This window comes from Sminthopsis crassicaudata, chromosome 3 (genome assembly GCF_048593235.1).
Source record: "Sminthopsis crassicaudata isolate SCR6 chromosome 3, ASM4859323v1, whole genome shotgun sequence".
In the NCBI taxonomy this organism is placed as follows: Eukaryota; Metazoa; Chordata; class Mammalia; order Dasyuromorphia; family Dasyuridae; genus Sminthopsis; species Sminthopsis crassicaudata.
Window position 1 is genome coordinate 591,172,422 of NC_133619.1, and position 23,684 is coordinate 591,196,105.

At 45.9% G+C, this 23,684-nt stretch overlaps 1 protein-coding gene across 2 annotated transcripts; it reads right to left on the bottom strand.

The window, feature by feature from the left end:
• Positions 1–10,785: 10,785 nt before the first annotated feature.
• FHL3 (four and a half LIM domains 3) lies at positions 10,786–21,453 on the bottom strand. Of its 2 annotated transcripts, none has more exons than XM_074305207.1 (6): positions 21,352–21,453; positions 12,847–13,018; positions 12,492–12,666; positions 12,218–12,387; positions 11,741–11,927; positions 10,786–11,558 (listed from the first exon to the last, which is right to left on the bottom strand). In XM_074305207.1, exons 2-6 carry the CDS (start codon positions 13,000–13,002, stop codon positions 11,404–11,406), a joined length of 843 nt encoding a protein of 280 aa, XP_074161308.1. In that variant the 5' UTR covers positions 13,003–13,018; positions 21,352–21,453; the 3' UTR covers positions 10,786–11,403. The 2 variants fall into 2 exon arrangements, with proteins under 2 accessions (XP_074161308.1, XP_074161309.1); XM_074305208.1 differs by lacking the exon at positions 21,352–21,453 and adding an exon at positions 21,105–21,341.
• Between the last annotated feature and the right edge of the window lie 2,231 nt (positions 21,454–23,684).

Consider the following 23,684-nt stretch of genomic DNA (forward strand, 5'->3'; position numbering starts at 1 on the left):
TTAAAAGTTCTTTTTATTTTCAAAATACATGTAAAGATAGCAGCTAGGTGGCGCAGTGGATAGAGCACCAGCCCTGAATTCAGGAGGACCCGAGTTCAAATGTGGTCTCAGACACTTAACACTTCCTGGCTGTGTGACCCTGGGCAAGTCACTTAACCCCAATTACCTCAAAAAAAAAAAAAGAAAATACATGTAAAGATAGTTTTCAGCATTCACCCTCGCAAAACTCTGTGTTCCAAATTTTTCCTACTCTCCCCCCACCTAGACATGGAGTGATCCAACATAAACGCGTATAATTCTTCTGAACAAGAAGCTTTTCCCAGGCCCCTTAAATTCCCCTTTTCTTGATAATCCCCAGTTTATTCTGAATTCTTGGTCGCCTCCTCTGAACTCTGAGAGCGAGCACTGCTTTTTGCCTCTCTTTGCATCTCTAGGGTTCGGCACACGCTCCGTGTTTTATAAATATTTATTGGGTGACGTGCTTATCTCCGTAGAAGGAAACTCCATCGAAGACTCGAGCACGCAATTTTCATAGTTCTTTAAAATTTATGAAACTTTTTTCCGCAGCCTCGAGATGCTGTTGTTTCCATTTTACAGATGAAGAAACTGAGGCTCTGAGATGAAGGGATTTACACAGCTAGAAGCTAGGTCTCTAACTCTACCCTACTTTTTTTTTTTTTTCCCTGAGGCTGGGGTTAAGTGACTTGCCCAGGTCACACAGCTAGGAAGTGTTAAGTGTCTGAGGTCGAATTTGAACTCGGGTCTTCCTGAATTCAAGGCCGGTGCTCTATCCACTGCGCCCCCTAGCTGCCCCCTCTAACCTACTTTCTATCAATGTTTCTTGTGTTTGTACTTACAGTGTTAATAGGTGGAATTTTTAAATTTAAATCCCTTGACTCCTGAATTTAGGGATTTTTTTCCCCCACTATTTTTATATTTCCACTAATTCTACTTCTCAAACCACAAAAAACACATACTTCCCCTCTCCCATAACAAAAACAACCCTTTTAATTTCCGGTGTCCCAGCCCAGCCCATGGGAGGGGGAGGAGCCAAAATAATTGGGGACCCAGTAGGAGAGCAGGAAGAAATCTACATTATACTTACTTAAGATAGCTTTAAAATTATGGGACATGTCTACGCAAATACACAATCAGCAGCCTTTTCTAAAATTATTTTTAATTTTTAAAAATAAGTTTTTCGGGGCAGCTAGGTGGCGCTGTGGAGAGAGCACCAGCCCTGAAGTCTGGAGGACCTGAGTTCAAATCTGACCTCAGACACTTAACACTTCCTGTGTGTGACCCTGGGCAAGTCACTTAACCTTAGTTGTCTCAGCAAAAATAAATAAATAAAATTTAAAAAGTTTTGGTCATAATCAAAGAATTTATCATCAAATGGCCAGTCAATTGTTCTTAGCTAGGATAAAAGTCAATTTTTGGAGACTATTCAAAGTCTCTCCAGCATGAGATAGAACTTGTCAGAATTTATACTTCTCTGGTGACTTCAGAACTCACACTCCAAGCTAAGATGTAATATCAAAATAGGTCTTTGTTTTGTTGATGGCTTTTGTCATTTCTGGATCTAGCCCTTGACTTACTCCTACCAAAACTTCCTTTTGAACATGGAAGCAGTTAATCACAACCAATAGCATAGTATCTATCACTGCAAATAACAATAGATCAGAAACGGATCCCTAGGGACCTTATTGACTTTGAAAACCACAAAATTGCATTATCTATGATGAATTATATTTTTACTTATTTTATTTAACAAATCCAAATTACATTTTAATCGGTTTGAGCCCCATTCTGGACTTTTGAGTTTTATTCCTCTGGTATTTTTTTTTTTGCCCTTCATTCTTGAAGACGAATGATGTCACGAATGATATCTTGACTTGGATGTGACATATTTCAGTGAGAGAGAATTTCACAAAGTTGTCAGACTCATTACCTCTTTCAGAATCACTGAAGTCCAGTGGCAAGACAAAAAATGAATGGCAATGGCTGGGGATTCAGTGAATGACTGGTGAATTCCATGTCTGCCCAAGCTCTAAGCAGGGCCTGCTTTATCTGCCTTCATGGATATTGGAACAAATTGTCCCCATCCTCCTATTTTATAGGAGGAAGTCTTAATATGCTTGGGGTGTACATCTTCCTAACTCACTGACAGGCTTGAAGCCTGTCAATTATCCTCAACCTGGTTGCTGTCTGCAAAGGCAGTTTTGCCAGGGGATGGCCACTGTACCTGCTACAGCTTCCTGGAGCCACGTGTGAGAATTGAGTGGACACCAAAGGATGAGCTTTGATGAGTGGACAAAAAGGGCTCAGCAAGCTCTCACACCAGAGGTTCTAGTCTTCCCTGAACACTCCACCTTCCCTACAACATTCTAAAAAAAAATTACTTATTTCCTTCTCTGTTCTCTAGAACCAAGATAGACCTCCACAATTTTTAGAGTTAGTTTGCTTTTGGGTGTTATTTTCTTCCCCTTTTTATATTATGGTGATCATTGTGCTTTTTGTTCTGCCAATTCCTCATCAATTCTCTGACTTTCTCATGTCAGATTTGCCTTTCTGGCTACATAAACTATGAACAATAGTACCTACCTGCCACCAATCCAACTCCAGAAGCTGGTTTGGGTCGTGATGAAAAGTCTTCTGGTTGATTGGTGAACTGGAAGGGCTGATAATGAAGACATTGAGCCAGAACTGAGAGTAGCTACAAAAGATTGAAATAAATGATCTCCATTTATTCTCCCCTGGAGTCTTTCCAGTGAGAAAGAAATACTATGGACCTCAGCAGACAGCTTTCTATGTCCTCAGGCTGCCATGGTGCCCTGAATATATGGTGCTTTTCTCTGTTGTGTTCCTTTTTTCCTGATCTTAGATGAATGAGCATATGAAGATGGAATAGACAAGATTACAACCTTTTTTTGAGCTTTAAAAGTTGGAAAAGTTCCCAACAGTTGTTCCAACAAATCAAATTGCTAACTAAGGCTTTGAGAGCCAGTAACAGCAATACCCGAATCTAGAGGAGCCAATTGTAGAAGCAATGTATCTGACTGAGCCCAGGAATGGATTAACTGGCCATCCTCCACATGGAGCTAACCTAATGGGTGCAAGGAAAAACTTGTTCACCTGCCATGGCACTTCATGAAATCAATTTAGTAGGGATTCCTGCAAGAATTCTCATGTCTAGAAGGACATACATGGATGTTTCATATATAGCTTTAAGATTGAGATCAATTTTTAAAAAATAATTGAACTCAAACTTCCCAGAAAAGAGCACACTCCCCAGTTTGGGGGGTACTGCTATGCAACTACTCTTCTTGCAATAACTTTTCAGTAAATATCCCTTCATAACTTGCTATACCTTCGTAGTAAATATTTCTTCATAACTTGCTATACCTTCTCAGGAATTACTCCTTCATAATTTGCTACACCTTCTCAGTAAATATCCCTTCATAACTTGCTATACCTTCGTAGTAAATATTTCTTCATAATTTGCTATACCTTCTCAGCAAATATTTCTTCATAACTTGCTATACCTTCTCAGTAAATATCCCTTCATAATTTGTTATACCTTCTCAGTAATTATTCCTTCATAATTTGCTATACTTTCTCAGTAAATATCCTTCATAACTTGCCATACCTTCTCAGTAAATATTCCTTCATAAAAATGAATTAATAGCTTTATGAAACCTAATTACTACCAGCTGGCTGATAGATAATGGGGGTGGGGTAAGGGGAAGCATTCTGAATTGAGGCTTAGGAGTAGGAGTAGGAGTAGTAATATTAGAAACTGCAGCCCTTCAGAGTTATTCGATGATAGAATCCTGAGTAGGAATAGTAATAACTGCTCCCTGTGGACATAGCTGCCTAATGTCACTACCCCAGAGATGACACAATTTATCAAAGTTGGCTTCCTTTTAGTGTTGCTTTTTAAATTTTACATTACTACAGTCATTATATATATATATATATATACACACCCCCTAGTTTTGTTTTGTTTTGTTTTGTTTTTGCTAAGGCAATTGGGGTTAAGTGACTTGTCCAGGTCACACAGCTTCGAAGTGTTAAGTTTACTAACTTCAGGGCTGGTGCTCTATCCACTGCACCACCTAGATGCCCCAACTCTGTCCATTTTTCTTTGATTTTGCATTAGTAAGTTCTTAGAATTCAGTAATATTCCATGACATTTGCATACTATTATATGTATGTTATTTTTGTTCAGACACTCTCCAATGGATACACATTTTGTTTCCAGTTTTTACTTTAGCAACTTAATTATCTTTTCAAGTTAAAAAATTTGTCATCAGTTCAATAACTCACCTTGGGGTCATTTTTTGCCTTGGTTGAAGGTAACTGACAATGTTGCTGAAAATATACCAAAAAGCATGGGAACAAGCCCACAGCCCTGTTTCCCTCCATTGCTGACTGGGAAAGCGCAAGAGGATAGTTTATTATTCAGAACCCAGCCAAGCGTGCCATCATGGAATTAGCAATAATACTGCTGAACTTCTCTGAGCAATCAAATTTCTCTTTCATCTTCCACAAGCCCACCCAACTGACAGGATCAAAGGCCTTAGTCAGACCAACAAATATTGTATACAGACTCCAGTTTCTCCTGGAGTTATGAAGTGGCAAATACCTTATCGACTAATCTTTAGCTTTTTCTGAAGTCATACTGGCTCTCAGGAAAATGATCATATTCCAGGTGAAAGATCAACCTGTTAGGGAGGACCCTGGCAAGAATCTTGCCAGCAATGACTAAGTGAGAGAACCCTCTGTGATTGCCACAAAACAACCTATTTCCTTTTCCTTTATAGAGATGGGAATGGAGGCATCCTTGAACGACTGGGGAAATAATCTCTTGCCATATAACCTGGAAGATTTCAGTCAGCTTTTATATGAGCAGCGGGCCCCATTGCCCTTCAAATCTCTATTGAAATAGAATCAGCACTAGATGCTTTGCCACATGAGAAGAGTCTAAGGCAGTCAAAATCTCTTATTCAGTTGAAAGTTTGGCCAGAGAGAGATTGACTTCAACTTTCAAACTTCAGCATAGGTTGATGAGGTTGAGAGTATTTTTTGGAAGTGTTCAGCTTATTTCTCCCAGATCATAGCTCCATCATTAGTAGTTGAGATGCTCCATAATCTCTGGCCCATAAATAACCTTCAGGGTATCATAAAAATGCTTAGGATTATTATCATCAGCATAAAACAGAATTTTATCTGCTTTCTTATTAAGCCAAGAATCCTGAATCTGTCTGAGTTTTACTTGCACTTTACTTTTTTTTAAGTGTTTTATTTTCAAAACATATGTATGGATAATTTTTCAACATTGACCTTTGCATAGTCTTATGTTTCAGATTTTCCCATTCTTCCCCCCACTAGCCCCTCCCCTAGATGGCAAGAAATCCAATATATGTTATACATGTTAAAATATATCTTAAATCCAATATGTGTAAATGTATTTTTACAATTCTCTTGCTGCACAAGAAATATCAGACGAAAAAGGAAAGAAAATGAGTAAGAAAACAAAATGCCAAGTGCACAACAACAAAAAAGAGTGAGAATGTTATGTTGTGATCCACATTCAGTTCCCACAGTCTCCTCTCTGGGTGTAGTTCCAAGACCATTGGAACTGGTATCAATCACCTCATTGTTGGAAAGAGTCACGTACATCAGAATTGATCTTCATATAAAATTGATGTTGCTGTATACAATGATCTCCTGGTTCTACTCATTTCACTGAACATCAATTCATGTAAGTCTCTCCACGTCTCTCTAAAATCATCCTACTGATCGTTTCTTATAGAACAATAATATTCTATAACAGTCATATATCATAACTTATTCAGCCGTTCCCCAAGTGATGAGCATTCACTCTTGTCACTACAAAGAGAGCTGCCACAAACATTTTTGCACATGTGGGTCCCTTTCCCTCCATTAAGATCTCTTTGGGATATAAGCCCAATAGTAGCTCTGCTGGATCAAAGGCTATGCACAGTTTGATAACTTTTGGGGCATAATTTCAGATTGCTCTCCAGAAGGGTTGGATCTGTTCACAACTCCACCAACAATGTCTTAGTGTCCCAGTTTTCTCAATCCTCTCCAACATTTGTCATTATCTTTTCCTGTCTTCTTAGCCAATCTGAGAAGTGTGTAGTGGTATCTCAGAATTGCCTTAATTTTGCACTTTACTTTTGATGAAGTTAAACACTATCTTCTTGAAATGGATATTGAAATGCTGGCAAACCCTGTGGACTTCTCAGTTTATTTTAGCAGCTTCTGAATGTCCCCATCATTTTCATCCAACCAGTATTGATGTTTGTGAGTGTTCTGGCCCAGATGAGTAAATGTGGTGTGTACAACAAATTTCTGAAAGCTGCTCTTTTTCTGCTCCACTGTTACCAGCTCATGTGTTGGCTCAGTTCTCCTTCCAAGTTAGCAACAAACTGTTCAAGCATGGAGAAGCAATCTAATCTTTTGACATTAAGTCTTCTGGTAATCTATCTTTGCCTTGGGGCCACTGCTTTTGTTGAATTTGAATGTTTAGTCTTGGAGAGGATAAGTCTATGTTCAGCCTATCACTTTGCCACACATCTCATTCTATCAGTGGATAAATTCATTTACCTATACTTTTAATAAAGTAGACATAGGTATTGATGCTAATATATATTGTTAGAGCTCACTCAGTGTTTCCTAGGCTTTGAAGAAAAATCAGGAGAGAAGAAGTATTCACTGCCTACTGAACTTGAAAGTCTGTTGTACTGACATACATCATTATAGTACGTTTGCAAAACCTGGACAATAAACCAGTGCCTTGCCAGGAAACTGAATCGATTTTATTTGAATTGTCTTAGGAAGATCACTTGGCAAGATAAACTACTAAATACTAAACACTGAGGTTCTTTCTGGAGCTGAACTGCCAGCCATTCAAATTGATGGCAGAGAGTACAACTCAGATGGGCTGGCCACATTGTTCAAATGCCAAATGTATGTTTGCTTAAAAGATTACTTTATGAAGAGCTCACACAAGGAAAGCACTCACACAGAGGTCAGAAGAAGCGCTACTAGGGCACTCTCAACATTTCTTTGAAGAATTCTGGAATTGATTGGGATTGCTTAGGAGACACTGGCACAGGCCTGCCCAACAGAGTGTGCCAGCATCAAAGAAGGCACTGTGCTCTTCGGGCAAAACAGAAATTCAGAAGCTAGAAAAAAAGGTGATGTGCAAATTTAGAGACATCTCCACTCCAAGATGCTTTATTTGAGCCCCATCTGTGATAGAGCCTTCTGGGCTTGTATTGCTATAGTTGGAAACTACCCATAGGCATAAGATATACTATGTTTTTACACTCCTAAAATTATTGTCCATGAACCCCTACCAGATCATTTACCTTTAATAATCAGCAAATTGACACATTTAGCTTAAAACAAAAGTATTTTCTGAGATGATAGGAACAATAGTAACAATATATCCTCTTCAATATACTGGGGCACACTCTCCCACCCAACTATCACAACCACATACAATATTAATGGAGTGATTACTAGTACCAGACAGGATATCTAGGGAATACATGGGGCTAAGGCAACTCAACTGCAGATCCCCAGAATCCTTTCTTTTCTGTAGTGTCAGCATGCTGCTTGCTCTGGGTGCAATGTCTCTGCTGGGTAGTTTGCTCAGCTGAACATTTTGAAACTGTTTCTCTCTGAAGCTCAACTCTCAATATCCAGAGCTGGTTTTCTCTGGACTCACAGAAATCAGTCATACTGCTCAGAACTGTTTCCTGATCAAATCCTCAATTCAATTCCTAGAAAGTATACGTCACTTGTTAAAGGGTCATCAATTCCTGGGCAGTCTCATTTTATCAACATTCTCTAACTCATTTTATAGATGAAGAAATTGAGGAAAACACGAATTAAATGGCTTATCCAAGGTCATACAGCTAGTATGTATATGAGGCTATATTTGGATCCAGGTCTATCCAACTCCAGGTCTAACTCTCTATTTACTATACCACCCAGCTGCTTCTAAATAGAGAGGAGAGGAAGAGAAGAACATATGGAACTTAAGTTTATATATATATATATATATATATATATATATATATATATATATATATATATATATATATATATATATACTGCAAAAAAATTGTTTGTAATGAGAAAAAAAATAAATACAAAACCAAAAGGTATTCTGATCAATTTACCTCTGATTATATGTGACCCAGAGCTGGGATTAGAAAGATAGCTATCCCATAAGGCCCTATTATCATATTTTGAGCAGGAATAAGAAAACTGAAGCCCAGAGAAAGGAAGGAATGTACACACAGTCCCACAGCCCCACAGATATGCTAACTCCAAATTCAATGTTCTCTTTACCTCACCATAAGCCCTCAAATTCATGGAAAGGCTGAAAGACAAATAACTGAGATACAGAAATGGACCCAAGAGAATCTTGAAAAGTACTATGGAAAATGTGTGGAGGGAAGAGATCCCTTTCACCTGGGGAGTCTGGAACCGCTTCGTGCTAGAGAGGAGGGGGCCACCAGAGTCGGGTCTTAATGAAGGGAGAGATTTGAACAGACAGGGATCCGGTTGAAGTGAGGCTGGGCCGAAATCTATTCCAGACATGGGGATTTCTAGAGGGACAGAGGAGAGCCAGAACTGTCTCAGAGTACAGGCAGGGGAGTGGTAGGAGAGACATACCAGTGGACTAGTTAGCTGGGATTAGATTGCGGAGGGCCATAAATGGAATTTGTCAGTGGGGAGGCAACGAGGAGTCAGGAGATGGTAGGTATCCACCTATTGGATCTGCCACCTATTTGGGGGGTGACCAGGAACAAGTCACTGCCCCGTTTCTTCAGCTTGTAAAACGAAGGGATGGACCCAATGGCTGCTCTGATCCCTTTCACCACCAGTGTCTCTGCCCTGGGGCATTATTTCAGCAAGGGACGTGATTCATATATGCATAAGGAAGATTAATCTGTCAGCGTCTGAAGGCTGAATTAGAGGGTGGAGGCAGTGGAGGAGGAAGACCGGTTAGGAGGCTACCGAAATATTTCTGCCCCCCCTCACCCGCTCCCGGGCTCCCTGAAGTGGGTGGGGAAGACACTCTAAGCTTCTAGACCCGACAGACTTGAGGCGAGTGTCTTTGTGTCTGTCTTTCTGAGACACGGGGAGGGGAGAAAGCAAATAAGACAGACCCAGAGGATCAAGGAGCTAAGAAGTTTTCTGCGGTCTGACGGCAGTCAAGTTACGGAGGGACGGGGGTGGGAGTGGGGGTGGGGGGAGGGCTGGCTGGAAAGCGAGAAAGGGAATGGGGGAGGTGGGGTGCGGAGGCCAGCGTCCCCAGGGGGAGAGGACGCGGAGTCATTCTGACGCCGACCTCCCTCAGTCCCCCTCCTCCTATTTTTGGGGGCTGCCCCCTTCCCTCTCCCAAACCTATCCATGAATCACCCGCGTAGGGAGCGGGAGGGGAAGGCGGGGCCGTGACCCATTCATGCCGGGAATCGGATCCAGATGTTCCTGCCTCATGCAGCTGCTCCTTTGCCTTTTTTGGCTAAAAACGTGCAGCCGAGAGCGAATCCCCGGGGGGAAAGGGGGCCGCCCCCCTCTCCCCCACTTCAAACCGTTGCGGGAAAGTGTTGGGGGGCAGGGAGCTATTAAGGGGGTCCAGGGACTGACTGTGGTAATGAAAGGGGAGGAACCTCTCTTCTTGCTAGCTCATCCCTTTTGGGGGCTTTGTAAGGCGCGAGGGATTAGGGGAAAAGGGAGGTGAGGGTGGTTCCGAGGTGTTTGTAAAGGACCATGTAGCTCAACGGAAGTGAAAAGGCCTTTGGATAGGATCAGTTTTCTCATCTCTAAAATGGGAGTAATTACACTTTCATTATCTACTTCACAACGCTGTTGGAAGGATAAGATTATTATAATAATGAGTATTTAGATAGCCCTTTAAGGCTGGAAAACAACTTTAAAAATACTATCTTACTTGATCCTCACAAGAACGTTAGGAGGTGGTTGCTACTATTAATTATACTCATTTTACAGATGAGAAAACTCCGAGTTTGATACTTGCCCTGAGGCAGCAGTCTTCCTGATTCCAAGTCCTGGCTCTATCCATTGTACTGTATCCTGCCTCTTTAAAGAGCTATAGAAACCATCAATCAACAAGCATTTATTGAGCACCAACTATGTGCCAGGCATTGTGGCAGCCCCTGGGGATACAGAGGTGTGAGTCATTAAAATTGTAACCCTGTCAGGTTATGAGAAGTCTAACATATGGGGAGAGGGGGCCAAGGGGGTTAGAATTAGGATGTTTCTAACAGAGACAACTCCCTGATAATCATTTGATGTATGAGCTCTGCCCGTGGGACTCAGTTTCCTCATCAGCAAAATGGTGAAAAATGATGACGTTAGGGAAAGGGCTCTGTAAGTTTCAAACACTCTTGAAGGAGTAGATTTTATTAATTTATTTATTTTTGGCCATCATTCTGATCCCCGGAAAAGGCAGGAGATTCAAGTTATTGTTTAAGCTGAGACAGGAGGCCAGGCCTTGGGAAAAGTGGGGGATGCTGTGTGCGCTGGGGAGTGGGAGAGATTGTGTGAGCATTTGCACTGGGCTCCATTCCACAGTAGGCAGAGGCAGTAGGAGAGGACCACCATTCTCCAGAGATCCTGCCAGATGTGGGTTTAGCACCCATGCTCTTTGCAGAGAGAAAAGATTTTGGGAGCAAAAAGAGGAAGCCTCCCCACCTCAAAAAATAACTGCTACAGTTTCATCACACTTTTATTGCAGAAGCAAGAAAGGAGAGAGAGGATGGATGGTTCCCCTTCCCCTTCACTCCCCCAGCCCCAATGAGGCCCCTGTGTCTTTTTCTCCTTCTCACGGCCATACTCCCATCCTGCCCCCACCCCAGGCCTCAGATGAGGACAGCAAAGGGTCATGTCAGTCAGGCCTCTGCTGAATGGCCTGGGTGGAAGACCATCTGGGAGGATGAAGAAAATCAGGGTTTTGAGGCCCTCAGCCCTGGCTTTGGGGAGGCCAGGAGCGCTCTCAAGTTTAAGGACTTTGGTTAGAGACTTGGGGCTTAGGATTTCAGGCAGGGCAGGAGGCCCTTAGTGAGAATCTTGGGTTCCATTGTCTCCAAGAGTTAGAAGGTTCCAAGCTCTACCTGAGCAGAAAGATTGTTCTACAACATCCTGAACAAATGGTCGTCCGGCCTCTCCTCCAGCAACGGGGAGCTCACTACATCCTGAACTGGGAGTGGGGAGCTGTGGGAATGGGGGCATCCTGAGTTTGGGACGGGACAGCCAAGGGGACATTTGGGTTTATAGTAGACCCCAGTTTTGAGGTGGCTATATCCTGGGAGGTCCCCAGCCGGGGAGGCTCCTTCAGAGATCAGCTTGGCTGCATCCTTGGCAGATAACTTGATCTCCATCAGGTATGAATCCCTGGCCCACGAGGGAAGTTGAGCAGCGGGCACAGGAGAAGCAGCTGTGGTGCCAGTGCCGATCTTCAAATGACACATACTTGCCCCCGCCAAGTCCTGTTTGGGGTAGGGGAATGGAAAAGGTGAGGTCGGATCCCCCAAAACCCTCCTCCTCTTCCCAGAAGGCTTCCTTCACTCCTCCAGCTACAATGTGATGGGTCCCCATTATGGGCCAGGGAAAGGTCCCCCAACTAGCCCCTACCACCACAACCCCCTCCCCAACAGCTCCAATCCCCCACCTGTGATGGGCCGCTTGCAGCTGCTACATTTCGGTGCATAGAGCTCCCCAAAGCAATTCACGCAATAGGGATCGTCGTCTCGGGATGTGAACTGTTGGCCGGCCAGGGGAGTTTGGCAGCCAGTGCAGACCAGGCACTCTCGATGCCAGGGCTGATCACGATAAGTCACTCCTCCTTGTGTCAGTGTCTGGTGGGACAGGGACACAGTCAGGGGACATGACACCAAGGGCGAAGGCACTCAGGAGGCAGCAGGTTGGGAAAACACAGGGTAGGGCATAGGGGGCCAGGGTGAGCGTGGTTTCGAGGAGAGGGGCACTCCTCTGCCTCATTCTCTAGTTCCCCTCGGAAGACAGGGCAAAGCCTTGGGAAGCTGACACAGGAAGGAGCTGGATATTTTAGAGATACAATCCCTAGTTAAGAGCCTTGACCCAAGCCTTCCACAACTGCATGTCCTCCCCCCATCTCTCCCCATCTTACCTTGCTGCAGCGGGCACAACGAGGGGCAAATTTGCTTTCGTAGCAGGGCACGCAGTAGTGAGCGCCCTTGTCGGGCACGAAGGAGCGGGAGCCCAGGGGCTGCTCACAGCCACTGCAGAGGAAGCAGTGTTCGTGCCAAGTCTGACCCCCGTACTCTAGCTTCCGAGACCCTAGTTGAGAGGGACATGGGATCAAAGGGCGGAAAGGCACAGCCCCTCCCCTTGTAAGCCCAGCACAGCCCCCGTGCCCACCCTCCCCACTCAGGGACCCGTACCGGGCATGACGGTCTCCCCACAGGCAGAGCACTGGGAGGAGAAGGCGCTGCAGTAGCACTCGTTACACAAGAGTTCATTGTCCTGGCAAGTAAAAGGCTCATCTGCCAGAGACTTCTCGCAGCGGCAGCAGCGGAAACAGCCTTCGTGGTAGTGGCGATCCTCATAGAACAGCTCCTGAAGGGACGCCGGGATAGGGTCACCCCAGCCCCCCCACTCTCAAGGCCGCATGGTCTCTGGGCAGAGCCTCCGTCCCCCCCCCCCCGCCTCCCCTTCCCCATTTCTCAGAGAAAGTAAAGCTCAGGATAGACCTAAGCGTAAGGACTGGTGCCAGAGTGGCAGCTGCGCCCTGCTCACCCGAGAGTCGTGTCCAATGAGCTCCTTGCACTCGGCGCATGTGTTGGCGAAGGTGCCGTCGTAGCAGGGGACGCAGTGGGGGCCACCCTCCGCCTGGATGTATTTCCGGCCATACAGGGACTCCCCGCACTTGGCACAGTCGAAGGCCTCACTCATGGTGGTGTCGAGGGCCCTGAGGGGGAGATCAGAACGAGTTAGGGGTTAGTGTTCCGGGGAGGCGGGTGACCAATGTGAAGGGAAAAGAGAAAGTCAGAGGGAGGAACTGGGATCCTTCAGCCCTACTCAGTGAAATAAGAAAGAGCGGCTTCAGGTGGGCTAGAATGGGGTAGGCAAGGGGGACAGTCATCATGGGTACTACATACTACATCAGGCTGGCGCATTTATTATTTGTAATTCTTATTTTAGAATATTATATTAATATATAATCATTATAACATATATGATATATTTATATATTATCATATATATTTCATTAACTCAAGGAGGTGGGTTACCAGGTGTAAAGAGAACAGAGAAAGTCAGAGGGAGGAACTCGGCTCCCTCAGCCCTACTCAATAAAATAAGAAAGATCGGCAAAGGGGATAGTCATGGATACTACAATCAAGCTGGCACGTTTATTTATTTGTAATTATTTTTATATTAACACATAATTATCATGTTATATTATATATGTTATACATATTATATATCATTCTATTAGCCTGTGGAGGGAGGTGTTACCAGGTGCAAAGGGAACAGAGAAAATCAGGAAGAATTTGACTCCCTCAGACCTACTCAATAAAATAAGAAAGATCAGCGTCAGGTAGGCCTGAGGGTAAGCAAGGGGGACAGTCATCCTGGGTACCACAATCAGGATGGCGCAATAAGAGATATGGGTTGTTTTGTTTTTTAAAGGTAATCTTTCTTAGACACACAGGTTGTTAATACCAGAAACATTTCAGTCTCTTTGGCCTGAAGCTATTTGTCATATGGTATGTCAAAGCCCCGAGAGCCAAAATTTTCAAAACTCGCCTAGTCTTTTCTCAACTCTTGAGCTAAACTGGGGAATTTAGTTCATCCCAAGCAGGGGAGGCAGAAGTCAGAGACAGCCCTAGAAGGGGAAAGCCAGATTTGACTGAATCATGTTGAGGAAAGAACAGGGGAGAATTTCCTTTGATGTCTTAATTCGGGGCTGAGTGGCTGAAGGCTGCCGAGAGGTCCTAGGGGATGTGGACAAACATAGCTGGTGTGTGGAGGGCTCCCCATCTTCTGTGGATACATACCCCACTCTGAATCTCCAGGGGAGAAGGGTCAGGTCAGGGACAGGAAGAAGAGACTGCTTCCTAATTTGGGTCCTAGCTGAGCCTGATGGAGGGATGAACTCCCTCCCCCACCAGTGACTCACTTCCTGTCCTAGCTCTGAGAAGTTCCTTCCACTAACCACCCCCCTCACTACTTCCCCACCCCAAGCTTTCCTTCCCTGATCTGGGTAAGGGGGCAAAGTGACACTATCAGGCTTCCTTTCTACCCCATCTTAATTCTACCCCTTTCCCAGGCACTCAGAGAGCACCAAGGAGACCTTATTCTGGGAGCAAGCTATGATTCTGGAGCCCAGAATTGTGGACAGAGCAGGGAGAGACTTCAGTCTGAGGTTAGAAGCCAGGATGGCGTCAAGAGAGAACAGGGGTCAGAGATAAGGAGGAAGGGAAGCACTCTGGTGTACTACAGAGTCTGCTGTATTTGAAGTCTGAAGTTTGGGGTTCAAATCCCAGCTCTCATACTACTTCATCCACATTCAAGCCCTTGATTTCCTCATCAGTGAACTATTTTTATATAATGCTTTCAAGTTTGTAAAGGAGGAAGTTAGATTATTAGTCTCCAAGTTTTTTCCAGTGCTAAATCTATGATTAATCAACAAGCATTTATTGAGAACCTACTATGTCCCAGGGATCATGCTAGGAGCTGAGGATCTGACGCCCAAATATGAAACTCCCTGCACTCCAGGAGCTTACATTGTAGCTGTAAAGACAACATACACATACATAAATATAACAGCATCTTCTCCAACACCTTCCCCAAAGAGGTTGTAGTTGATACAGCTTTAAAAGCCAAATGGATTTGTGGACAAATTGCTGTTGTAATTGTGTTGAGAGAGCGGATTCAGTGATGGTTTCAAAGAAGTTAAGAGAAAGAGGATGGAGAGGTTCTCTTTCTTAATAGTATTGTTTAAACTATTGTTTTTCAAAAAGGATTATAAGATTTTTTGAGAAAAGACTTTATTTGAGATCTTGAATGAACTGAACGGTAGAACTGTGCTTTCAGAAGAAGAAATCTGCAGTTACACTGTTGATTGCAAGGGACTATGACTGTTCTTTCTAACGGATAAAATGTTTTTATTTAATCTTACGAAATTAAGGAACTTAATATGTAAATATATAGGAATAACTATGATTCAGGAAAGATTTAATAAATTATATTTGATGAACTGAGGTTTAAATTTGAACTTAGTTTATTGATAGCTATATTAAATGTTATTAATGAGTAAATAAATAAATAGACTCCTAGATTACCTTAGAGCTTGGGGTAAAGTACTACTTAAGTAGCAGGCTGAGGGGTGACCTATAAGTGAGCATGGGCCTTATATAATCCAGCTAATAATAATATACAAAGTAAGTGGAAAGGAATTTTTGGAGGGATGACACTAGCAGCTGGGCACTTAAGGGATAGGTGATGAGGGAAATATACTAGCTTTTCATGGTCCATCCCCAGGGGAAAAAAGAAGATAGATGCCAAAAGTTGCTTACCCTCATCTCTCCTCCCCTATTAGAGCCCTATCATTTTACTGTATATTTACTTTGTATATATCTTGAGTTTACCCATCTGCAAACATACTGTATTGCTCTACTGCAGGAGTTCTTAACCTCTATGTCATGGATCCTTTTTTTTTCCAATCACATTTTTAAAATCCACAAAATCCATAGAAATGCAAAGGAAAGCAATTATATTACAAAATGCTTATTATTGTAATAAAAATATATTTCAAGAATATGTTCAGTGATAGCAGGGTTAAGAAGCCCTGTTCTAGTGTAATGTAAACTCCCTGAGGGCCAGAGTATTTAATTTTCTTCTCTCCATCCCCAGCTCTTAGCCAAGTGCCTGGCAGACATTTAATTAATGCTTGTTGATTGACTGGTTGAAGGTGGGAGGAGGCAGCAGTTGGCAGAATGAAGCTGAAGGGTGAGAATTCAGTGGAGGAAGGTTCCTAGGAATTGAGGAGGAACGGTTAGGGTTCCAGAAGCCCTTTCTCCTAAGCCTGCCTCTTTTCCTTCCATTCCCCAGGCCTCCAGCCACTCAAATCCATTTGTTTTCCCACAGCATGAACTGGCAGGCTTGGTGTCAAACATATGCAGCATCTGTGGGGAGCACAGATGGCCAGATGTCAAAATTCACTAGCAAATAGAAAGAAACAAAGTAAAAAAAATGGGTACAAAGAGGGAGGAGGCTTGTGTTGCACAGTATCTCTCAGACAGGTCACTACTACCTGTATCTCTGCCATGACTGATCTCATTTGGCTTCTCCTCAGACTTTAGGATTGACTAACCTGTGGTTTAAGAGAATGTAAGGTCATTCTTCCCTCCCGCTCTGCAGTGAATGGTTCCCTCTGCCTTTTCCTGGTTTTCCGAAGGGGACATATAAAGAATTTTCACTTGGAGGGAGGGAAGCAGAGATGGAGTTTTATAGTGGGATTTGGCTCCAGGAGGTGTGTGAATTCCAATTCTGCCACTCAGCCCTGATCACTAAGTTATATGATCTTGAATAGTCATTCTATTTCTCTGATCCTCAGTTTTTTCATCTGTAAAATAGGGGCAGTAATAACCTGCTCTGCCTTTTTCATAGTTGTCAAGAAAAAAGGAGTTTTTGAATGTTAAAATGCCACATAAAATGTGAGCTACAATTATCTTATCTTCCTACATCTAAATCCTACTTCCCTTTGGCTCTCAGCTGGGCTGGGGGGGGGAGGGCGGGAGGGAGGCGGAAGGAGGGGAGCCCTAGGAGCTGTTGCTGCAGACACCCGGCCCCCAAACCTCAGACAGTTTCCATTTTCTCAGGAACAAAGCGTGTTTGTGGGGTGAGGTCATCAGCGCAGCTGCCTGTGCAGCAGGCGCAGGAGCTGGAGTCTGTGGGACTGGGGGCTGGGGGGAAGGGGGGTCCCAGGTTACCCTAACCCCCTTCTCAGAAGCTCTTAAGACAGAAGTCCTGTAGGTAGAGACCAGTCTCCTTGCCCCTAACCTCAAATTTGGCCTCCCTGGGGCACCTGGAACCCAGCCTGGGCTGAGAGGGAGAAAGGTAACCGAGTGGGACAGGAAGGGGCTGGAAGAAGGAGGAGGAGAAGATGGGAAGGCTCTGGAGCAGAAGCAGAAAAAAGCCGGGGAAGTTAAAGGGACAGAGACCAGAACATCTGATTCCATTGGAAAAAAAGTAGCCAGGCAAGCGAGCTGCCCTTCACACCTCTCCCCATCCCTCCTCATGTTACCTTCAGGCCTCCCATTACATTAATCCTCCCTGCTCCCCAACACAAGATTACTCAATTGGTCTTCCCGCCTCACCTCAGTTTCCCCTTCAGCTCCCTTCATTTTATCCTTTGTACCTTTCCACCCCCCTTAACTATCACACTTCCCTAAATGCTGTCCCTCCTTCCTCCCCACAGGGACTCTCCCGCTCCCTTCCCCTGCCACCTTTGGAAGAGCTGGGGAGAGGGAGCTGCAAGCAAGAGACCAGATCTTCCCCAAGATCTTCTGTTCCGACTTTGAGGAAGCCTCAGTGGAGGACTCCTCCCCAACAAAACTCACTTTGGTGAGCTGAGCTCAATCCAGGTTGGTTGGGATTCTCTTGTTTCCCTCCACCTCATAGAATGGGAGTTGGACTAAGTGCCCTGGAAAATTCTTTCCCTGAAACAGTGATAGGATCAATGGATTTAGGGGAAAGAAACCAGAGAAAGAGCTGAGGTTCTTTTGGGGATCTGTCATTCTTGGGGAACTGAGACTCCCTGTCAGATTACCCTGACCACAATGATCCTTTCCAGGGACATTCCTTTTCTGGGACTCAGGAGTTCAGATCAGTTCCTTGGGCCATGGTGGTTTGGGGAGGAGCTATCAGAAATGAGTTGTTGGCTCCTGTTCCTCTAGGGTGTACAGTATGCTATAGGAAACCAGTGCTTAACTGACTGAAGTCTCCAAGAGCAAACAATATAGGACTCTATTAGGATCCCTGAACATATTCCCGAGGGGACTATTGCTCTGTGACTCAGCTTCCCCTTCTGTACCGAGGGAAGACCCCTCTGGGAAAGGGTTATGCAGAATTAAGAATTAAGAAAGCTCTGGGGAAAACAGATTCCTGTTTTCCAGAATCTTCCTCCCTTCTAGCCTGGATACCTATCCCCCCATTCTTTCCCCTCCATGCCACCCCCCAGTCCATGCTTCCTTTGGCTCAGCATCTGAAGCTCTGCTTGGCCATTCAACACTATTTGTAAGAATGGTCTGTGCAGGTGGGGAGCGTGGCAGGACATCCGTCTGGGAGTGTTCAGGACCCTTTCCTTCCTCCCTGGCCTGGCTTCCAGCTCTTGAGACAAGGGGTTTCCCCTCCAGAGTTGAGGAGAGGAGGAAATTAAAGAATACTAGTTGACATTCATAAAGCACTTACCATAGATTATCTTATTAAATCCTCACAGCCCTTTGAAGTAGTAACTACAGGCATTATCCTTAGCTGCCAATGGCAGAACTTAAACCAACATCAGATTCTGGACCGATACTCCATACACTACAAAGTCTATCTGGTCTTCCTGTAGTAGCCAAGCCTTCTGGGTGAGATGTAGAAGCCCTCAGGGTCACTCTCTTTTCTCTTCCTCCTTTTTCCCCCCCTATTCTCACCATTCCCTCCATCTGCTTTTGCTGAGCTTTCTGCCCCTCAGCTTTAAGTGCTGGCCAGATTGGGGCTGAGGACAAGAAGTCACTAGGATGCAGTTTGTGTGTATTTGATTCCCTCTTCTCCCAGAGTACCAGAGCTACAAGCAAAAGAATATCACTTCTCTGAGATCTACACTGAGCCATTTAGTCCATTCTTAAACTCTGGAAGTCCGTCTGCATGGCCAGGGGCAGCACCCTATGTTATTGATTCCCTATGCTCGGGAGTGGGCAGGTTTTGAGTTTCCCCAGTGCAGTGTTGGTGAGTAACAAAGATTAAAGAATCTCCATAGGCTTTAGTCCAAGGTTGAGACTCTTCCAAGAAGGAGTATCTTCTGTGTGCACTCCCTTCTTAAGTTTCTCATAGCACTGGCTCTAACTCTTTGCTCCTATCACATTCTCTCTAGGAGGAGGTTTAATTTTGTTCCCATCAAGTCAGGTCCTCCAAAGCAGAGTCCAGGTTAGCCAGGTTAGAGCAGTGGCTCTAGAAATTGTCATCTCTGTATTCTTGAAATGGAACATAGTGCTTGCACTCATTTGGTAATAAATATTCAATTTGAATTGAATGGAATGGTTGTATTCTATGGAAGTGGATTGGATTTAGGTGAGGGAAGGCGGAGCAAAATCACTAGCCTCACCTTCTCCGGAGCCATCTGGGTCCAGTGACAAGAAAGACATTGGGAAGACTGAAGATGGCCCTGGATAAAGTGGGAGACTGGCCTTCTTAACTTAAGGTCCTTAACAGATCTCAGATTGTGGCAACGCCCATTCAGGGATAAGTCTAGGTAAGAAATGGCCCTGGATAGAGTGCTAATACAAGACTTGAGTTCAGATGTAGTCTCAAGACATGTCAAAGCTGTGTGACCCCATGTAAATCACCACCCCATTTGCCTCAATTTCCTCATCGGTAAAACGGGTGGGAGATTTCAGAGGTTTCGAAGAATTGGACCATGAAGGTGACCAAGTTTAATTTAAAACTTGCTTGTTTCCTCCCTCTATTGTACTCTACAGCCAAAGAATGGAGCCCCTCTCTAAGGGCAAAACTGTGGTGAAGGCTCTAGGATCAGCAGGAGAATGAAGTGCCCGCCCAGGTCTCCCCCACATTCAGCTTAGCTCCCGTTGAAAAGCTACTTTCCAGAATCCCAGACTTCAGGGTTACCAGAGACACCTTCTTTCTGATAACACCTGGTGGATCGCCTCTGAGTCCCTTAGAAACCACGGGTTGCTAGGAGGCTGCCCATACTGAATTCTCCGGGGAGAAGAGGCATTTGGAAATGTTCAGAGAACATTAACAGGGTTAGGGGCTAGGTTCCCTGTGGGGGTGGAGGTGGGTCGGCCACTCCCAGTTCCCTAAAGGTTCATGCCAATCAAGTTTCCCATTATGCCCACTAAATACACGGTTTGGAAGGGCATACAAATGTGAGGACATTCATTTCCCCACTGGCTAGCAGAAGCCTGCCCTGCCCCCCACCCCCCAGCTGTGACTACAACTACAACCTTCTCTCTCTGCCCTCCTCCCCCTTTCCTCCCCTTCCTCAGATTCCTGGGGATGGTGGGTTTGTTGACAGAATACTCAAGGGGAGAAATTTAACTCTCTTCCTCCCTTCCCCCCCTCCCTCTCTGTCTCCTACCAGCTGCCTGGCACCAAACCTAAATTCTCTCCCCCCTCCCCCAACACGGGGGCCTGGAAGGCCAATGCAGCTTGAAAAAGGAAAAGGCTTGGGAAGGGGGCGCCTGGGGAAGCGCCCCGGGACTCCAGGATGGCCAGTTCATTCAGTCTTTCTCCCCTGGGGCTGAGACTCCGGGACAGAGATTTGAACTGGAAGATCAAAGTTTGGGGCTGGCCAGGTATGTCTGAGTCTCTGTGTGTCTGCTTCTCTTTCCCCGATGCCTCCTCCATCTTTGTCTCTCAATTGTTGTGTCTCGGTCTCTGGGTGTCTCCGAGTTTGTCTTTTCCTTCTCCAACTTGGCTCCCCACAACAATCCCACACCCAGCGGGACAGCGGGAGCCTCCCCCTCCCGGCCTCCCTTCCCTCGTCCCCCGGGGAGAGCCTGGCCGGGATCAGAAACGGACCGGCCGGTTCCCAGCGGGAAGGCACAGCCAGCGGCCGTTGGGGAAGGGCGGGGAGGGGGAGATGTCAGTGGGGTTTCGGCAGCGGGAGCTCGCTCCCATCCCCGGCCACGACCTGGGGCAGCTCGGCTCGGCACGGTCTCCCGGGCTCTGGGGGCGCTCGGAGGCTGGAGCCCTGGGCAAGCGGGCAGGCGAGCAAGCCGGGGGCAGGCGGAGAAACAGCTGCCGTTAACCCTTTGTGTACCTACCGGCCGAGAACTCTCCAGCGCCCCCCGCCCCCCGCACTCCCGCCACACCTTCCCGGCCCTGCGGGAGCGGACGGCCTCTCCCGGGACGTGGGGCAGCCGGGCACATTCAAAGGTCGAGTCTGGCCAGGAGGCGTAACGGGGTGGAGGAGGGGGCGCAGCCGCAGCGAGGGCAGGGCGCGGGGTGCCGGGAGCAGGGTCCCGCTTGGCCGGTTCTGCCCGCCGCCGTGCGCGGGGCGGTGGCTCTTACCTGGGAGGCCGGGGCCGGACTCGCGGCTCAAGCGACTCCTGTCCGGAGACTGTGTGGGCGACTCTGAGCACTACGTCCCTAACCCCTCCCGGAGGAAGTGAGGGCGGGAGCCCGCCCAGCCCGGACCCCGCCCCCGGCCCCCCTCCCCCAACTCAGCCCAGTGCCTCTCGGACCCACCCCCCTCCTTGTTGCTCTCTCCCCACAACCTCCACCGGATACCCTCCCCGAGCCCCTTCCCCAAGCCTGGTCTATCACTACCTGTCCTTCTGTGGCCCTGAGCCCCAGCCAAGGGCCTCGCACATAGTAGGCATTTTGAATTGAAAGCCTTCCTGAGGCTCTTCGGAGACCCTTCCTCTGGCCTTTGTGGGTAGGAGGTATTACCAGGTAAGGGTCGGGGCTTCAGATTTAGTTTAGTTTTCTTAATCCAGCCCAGTCCTTCGTTTTGAGAAACTGAGGCCCAGAGGGGTATAAGCGACTTGCTTAAATCACCTAGATAGCAGGGCTAGGATCTGAACCCTAGGCTCCTGGATTTAGAGCTGGTAGGGACTTTTATGTGGCACCTGTACGAAGGGTCCAGTAAGAGTCCAAACTCCTCATTTTGAAAATGAACTGAGACGCAGAGAAATTTGCCCAGAATCACACAAGTGGCAAGAGAGTATCAACACTAGGATCTGAAAGGCAGAAAATAGGATTCCAGATCCTGCTTGTTTTCTACTATCCCAGGTCCTCTGACTCACTCATTATCGGCTGATCTCTTCCCTTTTCACAAAGTGGAATCTTTCTACTCCAAGAATCTGAATATGGCTTCAAGGAATTCCTACCTGTGCTTGGACAAAAGTGTCTTTTGTCCCTGTGATCCCTAGTCCAGTATGACTACTGAGTACAAGTTAGAATCCACGACTGGGGGGTGCACTCAATTGGGGGTAGCTTAGCTGTAGCCAGGGCAGGGACAGAGTAGGGGCATGTTGGTGTCCCAGGTTATAGAATGGTTAGATATAAGGCTGGAAGGATATTTAAAGAACAACTAGTTATAGTATCATAGACCCAGAGTTGGAGGGACCACGCTGAGGTTATCTATTGTAATTTCCTCATTGTACATGTGGGGAACCTGAGGCCTGGAAACTTGTTTAAAATCATCTTTGGAAGGGAGGAAATTTGAACCCAGGCCTTTAACTGCAGTCAATGGCTTCCCACCGTATCAGGGAATTTCAGAGCTTTCCCATTTTACAGGGGAAAAAAGCAAAACAAAAACAGGTTGAGAGAACAATCATATTCCCCCAAAGTTACATGAGTAATGTGTCATTCTCCCTCAGTGATTTGAGAGGTTCGGGGAGGGGGGAAGGGGGCATACTCCTATTACTCATAGTGGTAACAGCAAGGAGGAAAATTCTTGCAAATGGATCTGTGACCTTCCAGAGTTCTTTAAAAGTTCTCAATGCTGAGAGAGAGAGAGAGAGAGAGAGAGAGAGAGAGAGAGAGAGAGAGAGAGAGAAAGAGAGAGAGAGAGAGAGAGAGAGAGAGAGAGAGAAAGAAAGAGAGAGAGGAGAGACAGACAAAGAGACAGAGACAGAGAGACAGAGAGACAGAGAGAGAGTGTGTGTATGTAGAGAGTTGGGGGAATAGTTGAAGGGAGACGCCTCTTTCTCCAACCTACCCTCAGGCCCCATCTCTGACACCAAAAATATCCTGACTCTACTGCCTCTGTTTCCCCAGAGTCCAGAAATAGCCTTGACCTTTGGGGCCCTGGGGAGAGCCTGATGATCCTTGATCCTTTGATCCCAGTACTTTTAGAAAAGCAAGAGAGAAAGGCCAGTGGCTGGGGGTGGGGGTGTTAGAGCTTTTTTTGCTTCGACCTACTCCTGTGCCATAGGAGGCTGGGTGACTGCCTGCCTGCTGCCAGTGACACCCTGTCCCCTCCAATGCTTTGATACACCCCCACCAAGGGACGATGGGGCTTGTCACCAGAAATAAATAGCCCCTGAGTGATTGAAGGAGGGAAGGAGGGGGAGGTGAGGAGGCTCTGCTGGGGCTGTTTGCAAAATAAAGAGACAACAAACTGATCCTGGAAATAACCTTCCAGATAAACTGGCTCCAGGGACAATTAAGAACAGAATTCAAATCCCAGGAGAGCCTCTTGGGCCCCCCTAGCTCCCCCCCTCACTCAGTTTTCTTTCCATGCTGAGTCTCTTGGCCTCTAATTCTGCTTCTTTTCTTGAGACCCAAGGGGTTCAGATCAGTGCTAAATTTATTCTGAGCCCTGTGGTGAAGGAAAGCCTGGCCTATGAATCTTTTCATGTGGTTGTGGGACAGATCCTTTCCAGTGTCTGTGCCCC

Excerpts from the sequence above, each read along its gene's own strand:
- FHL3 (XM_074305207.1), bottom strand. The coding sequence starts at position 13,002 with ATGAGTGAGGCCTTCGACTGTGCCAAGTGCGGGGAGTCCCTGTATGGC. Across the intron at positions 12,667-12,846 it reads TCATTGGACACGACTCTCGG|GAGCTGTTCTATGAGGATCG; the intron begins GTGAGCAGGGCG and ends GCGTCCCTTCAG. Across the intron at positions 11,559-11,740 it reads CTGCAAGCGGCCCATCACAG|GACTTGGCGGGGGCAAGTAT; the intron begins GTGGGGGATTGG and ends TACCCCAAACAG.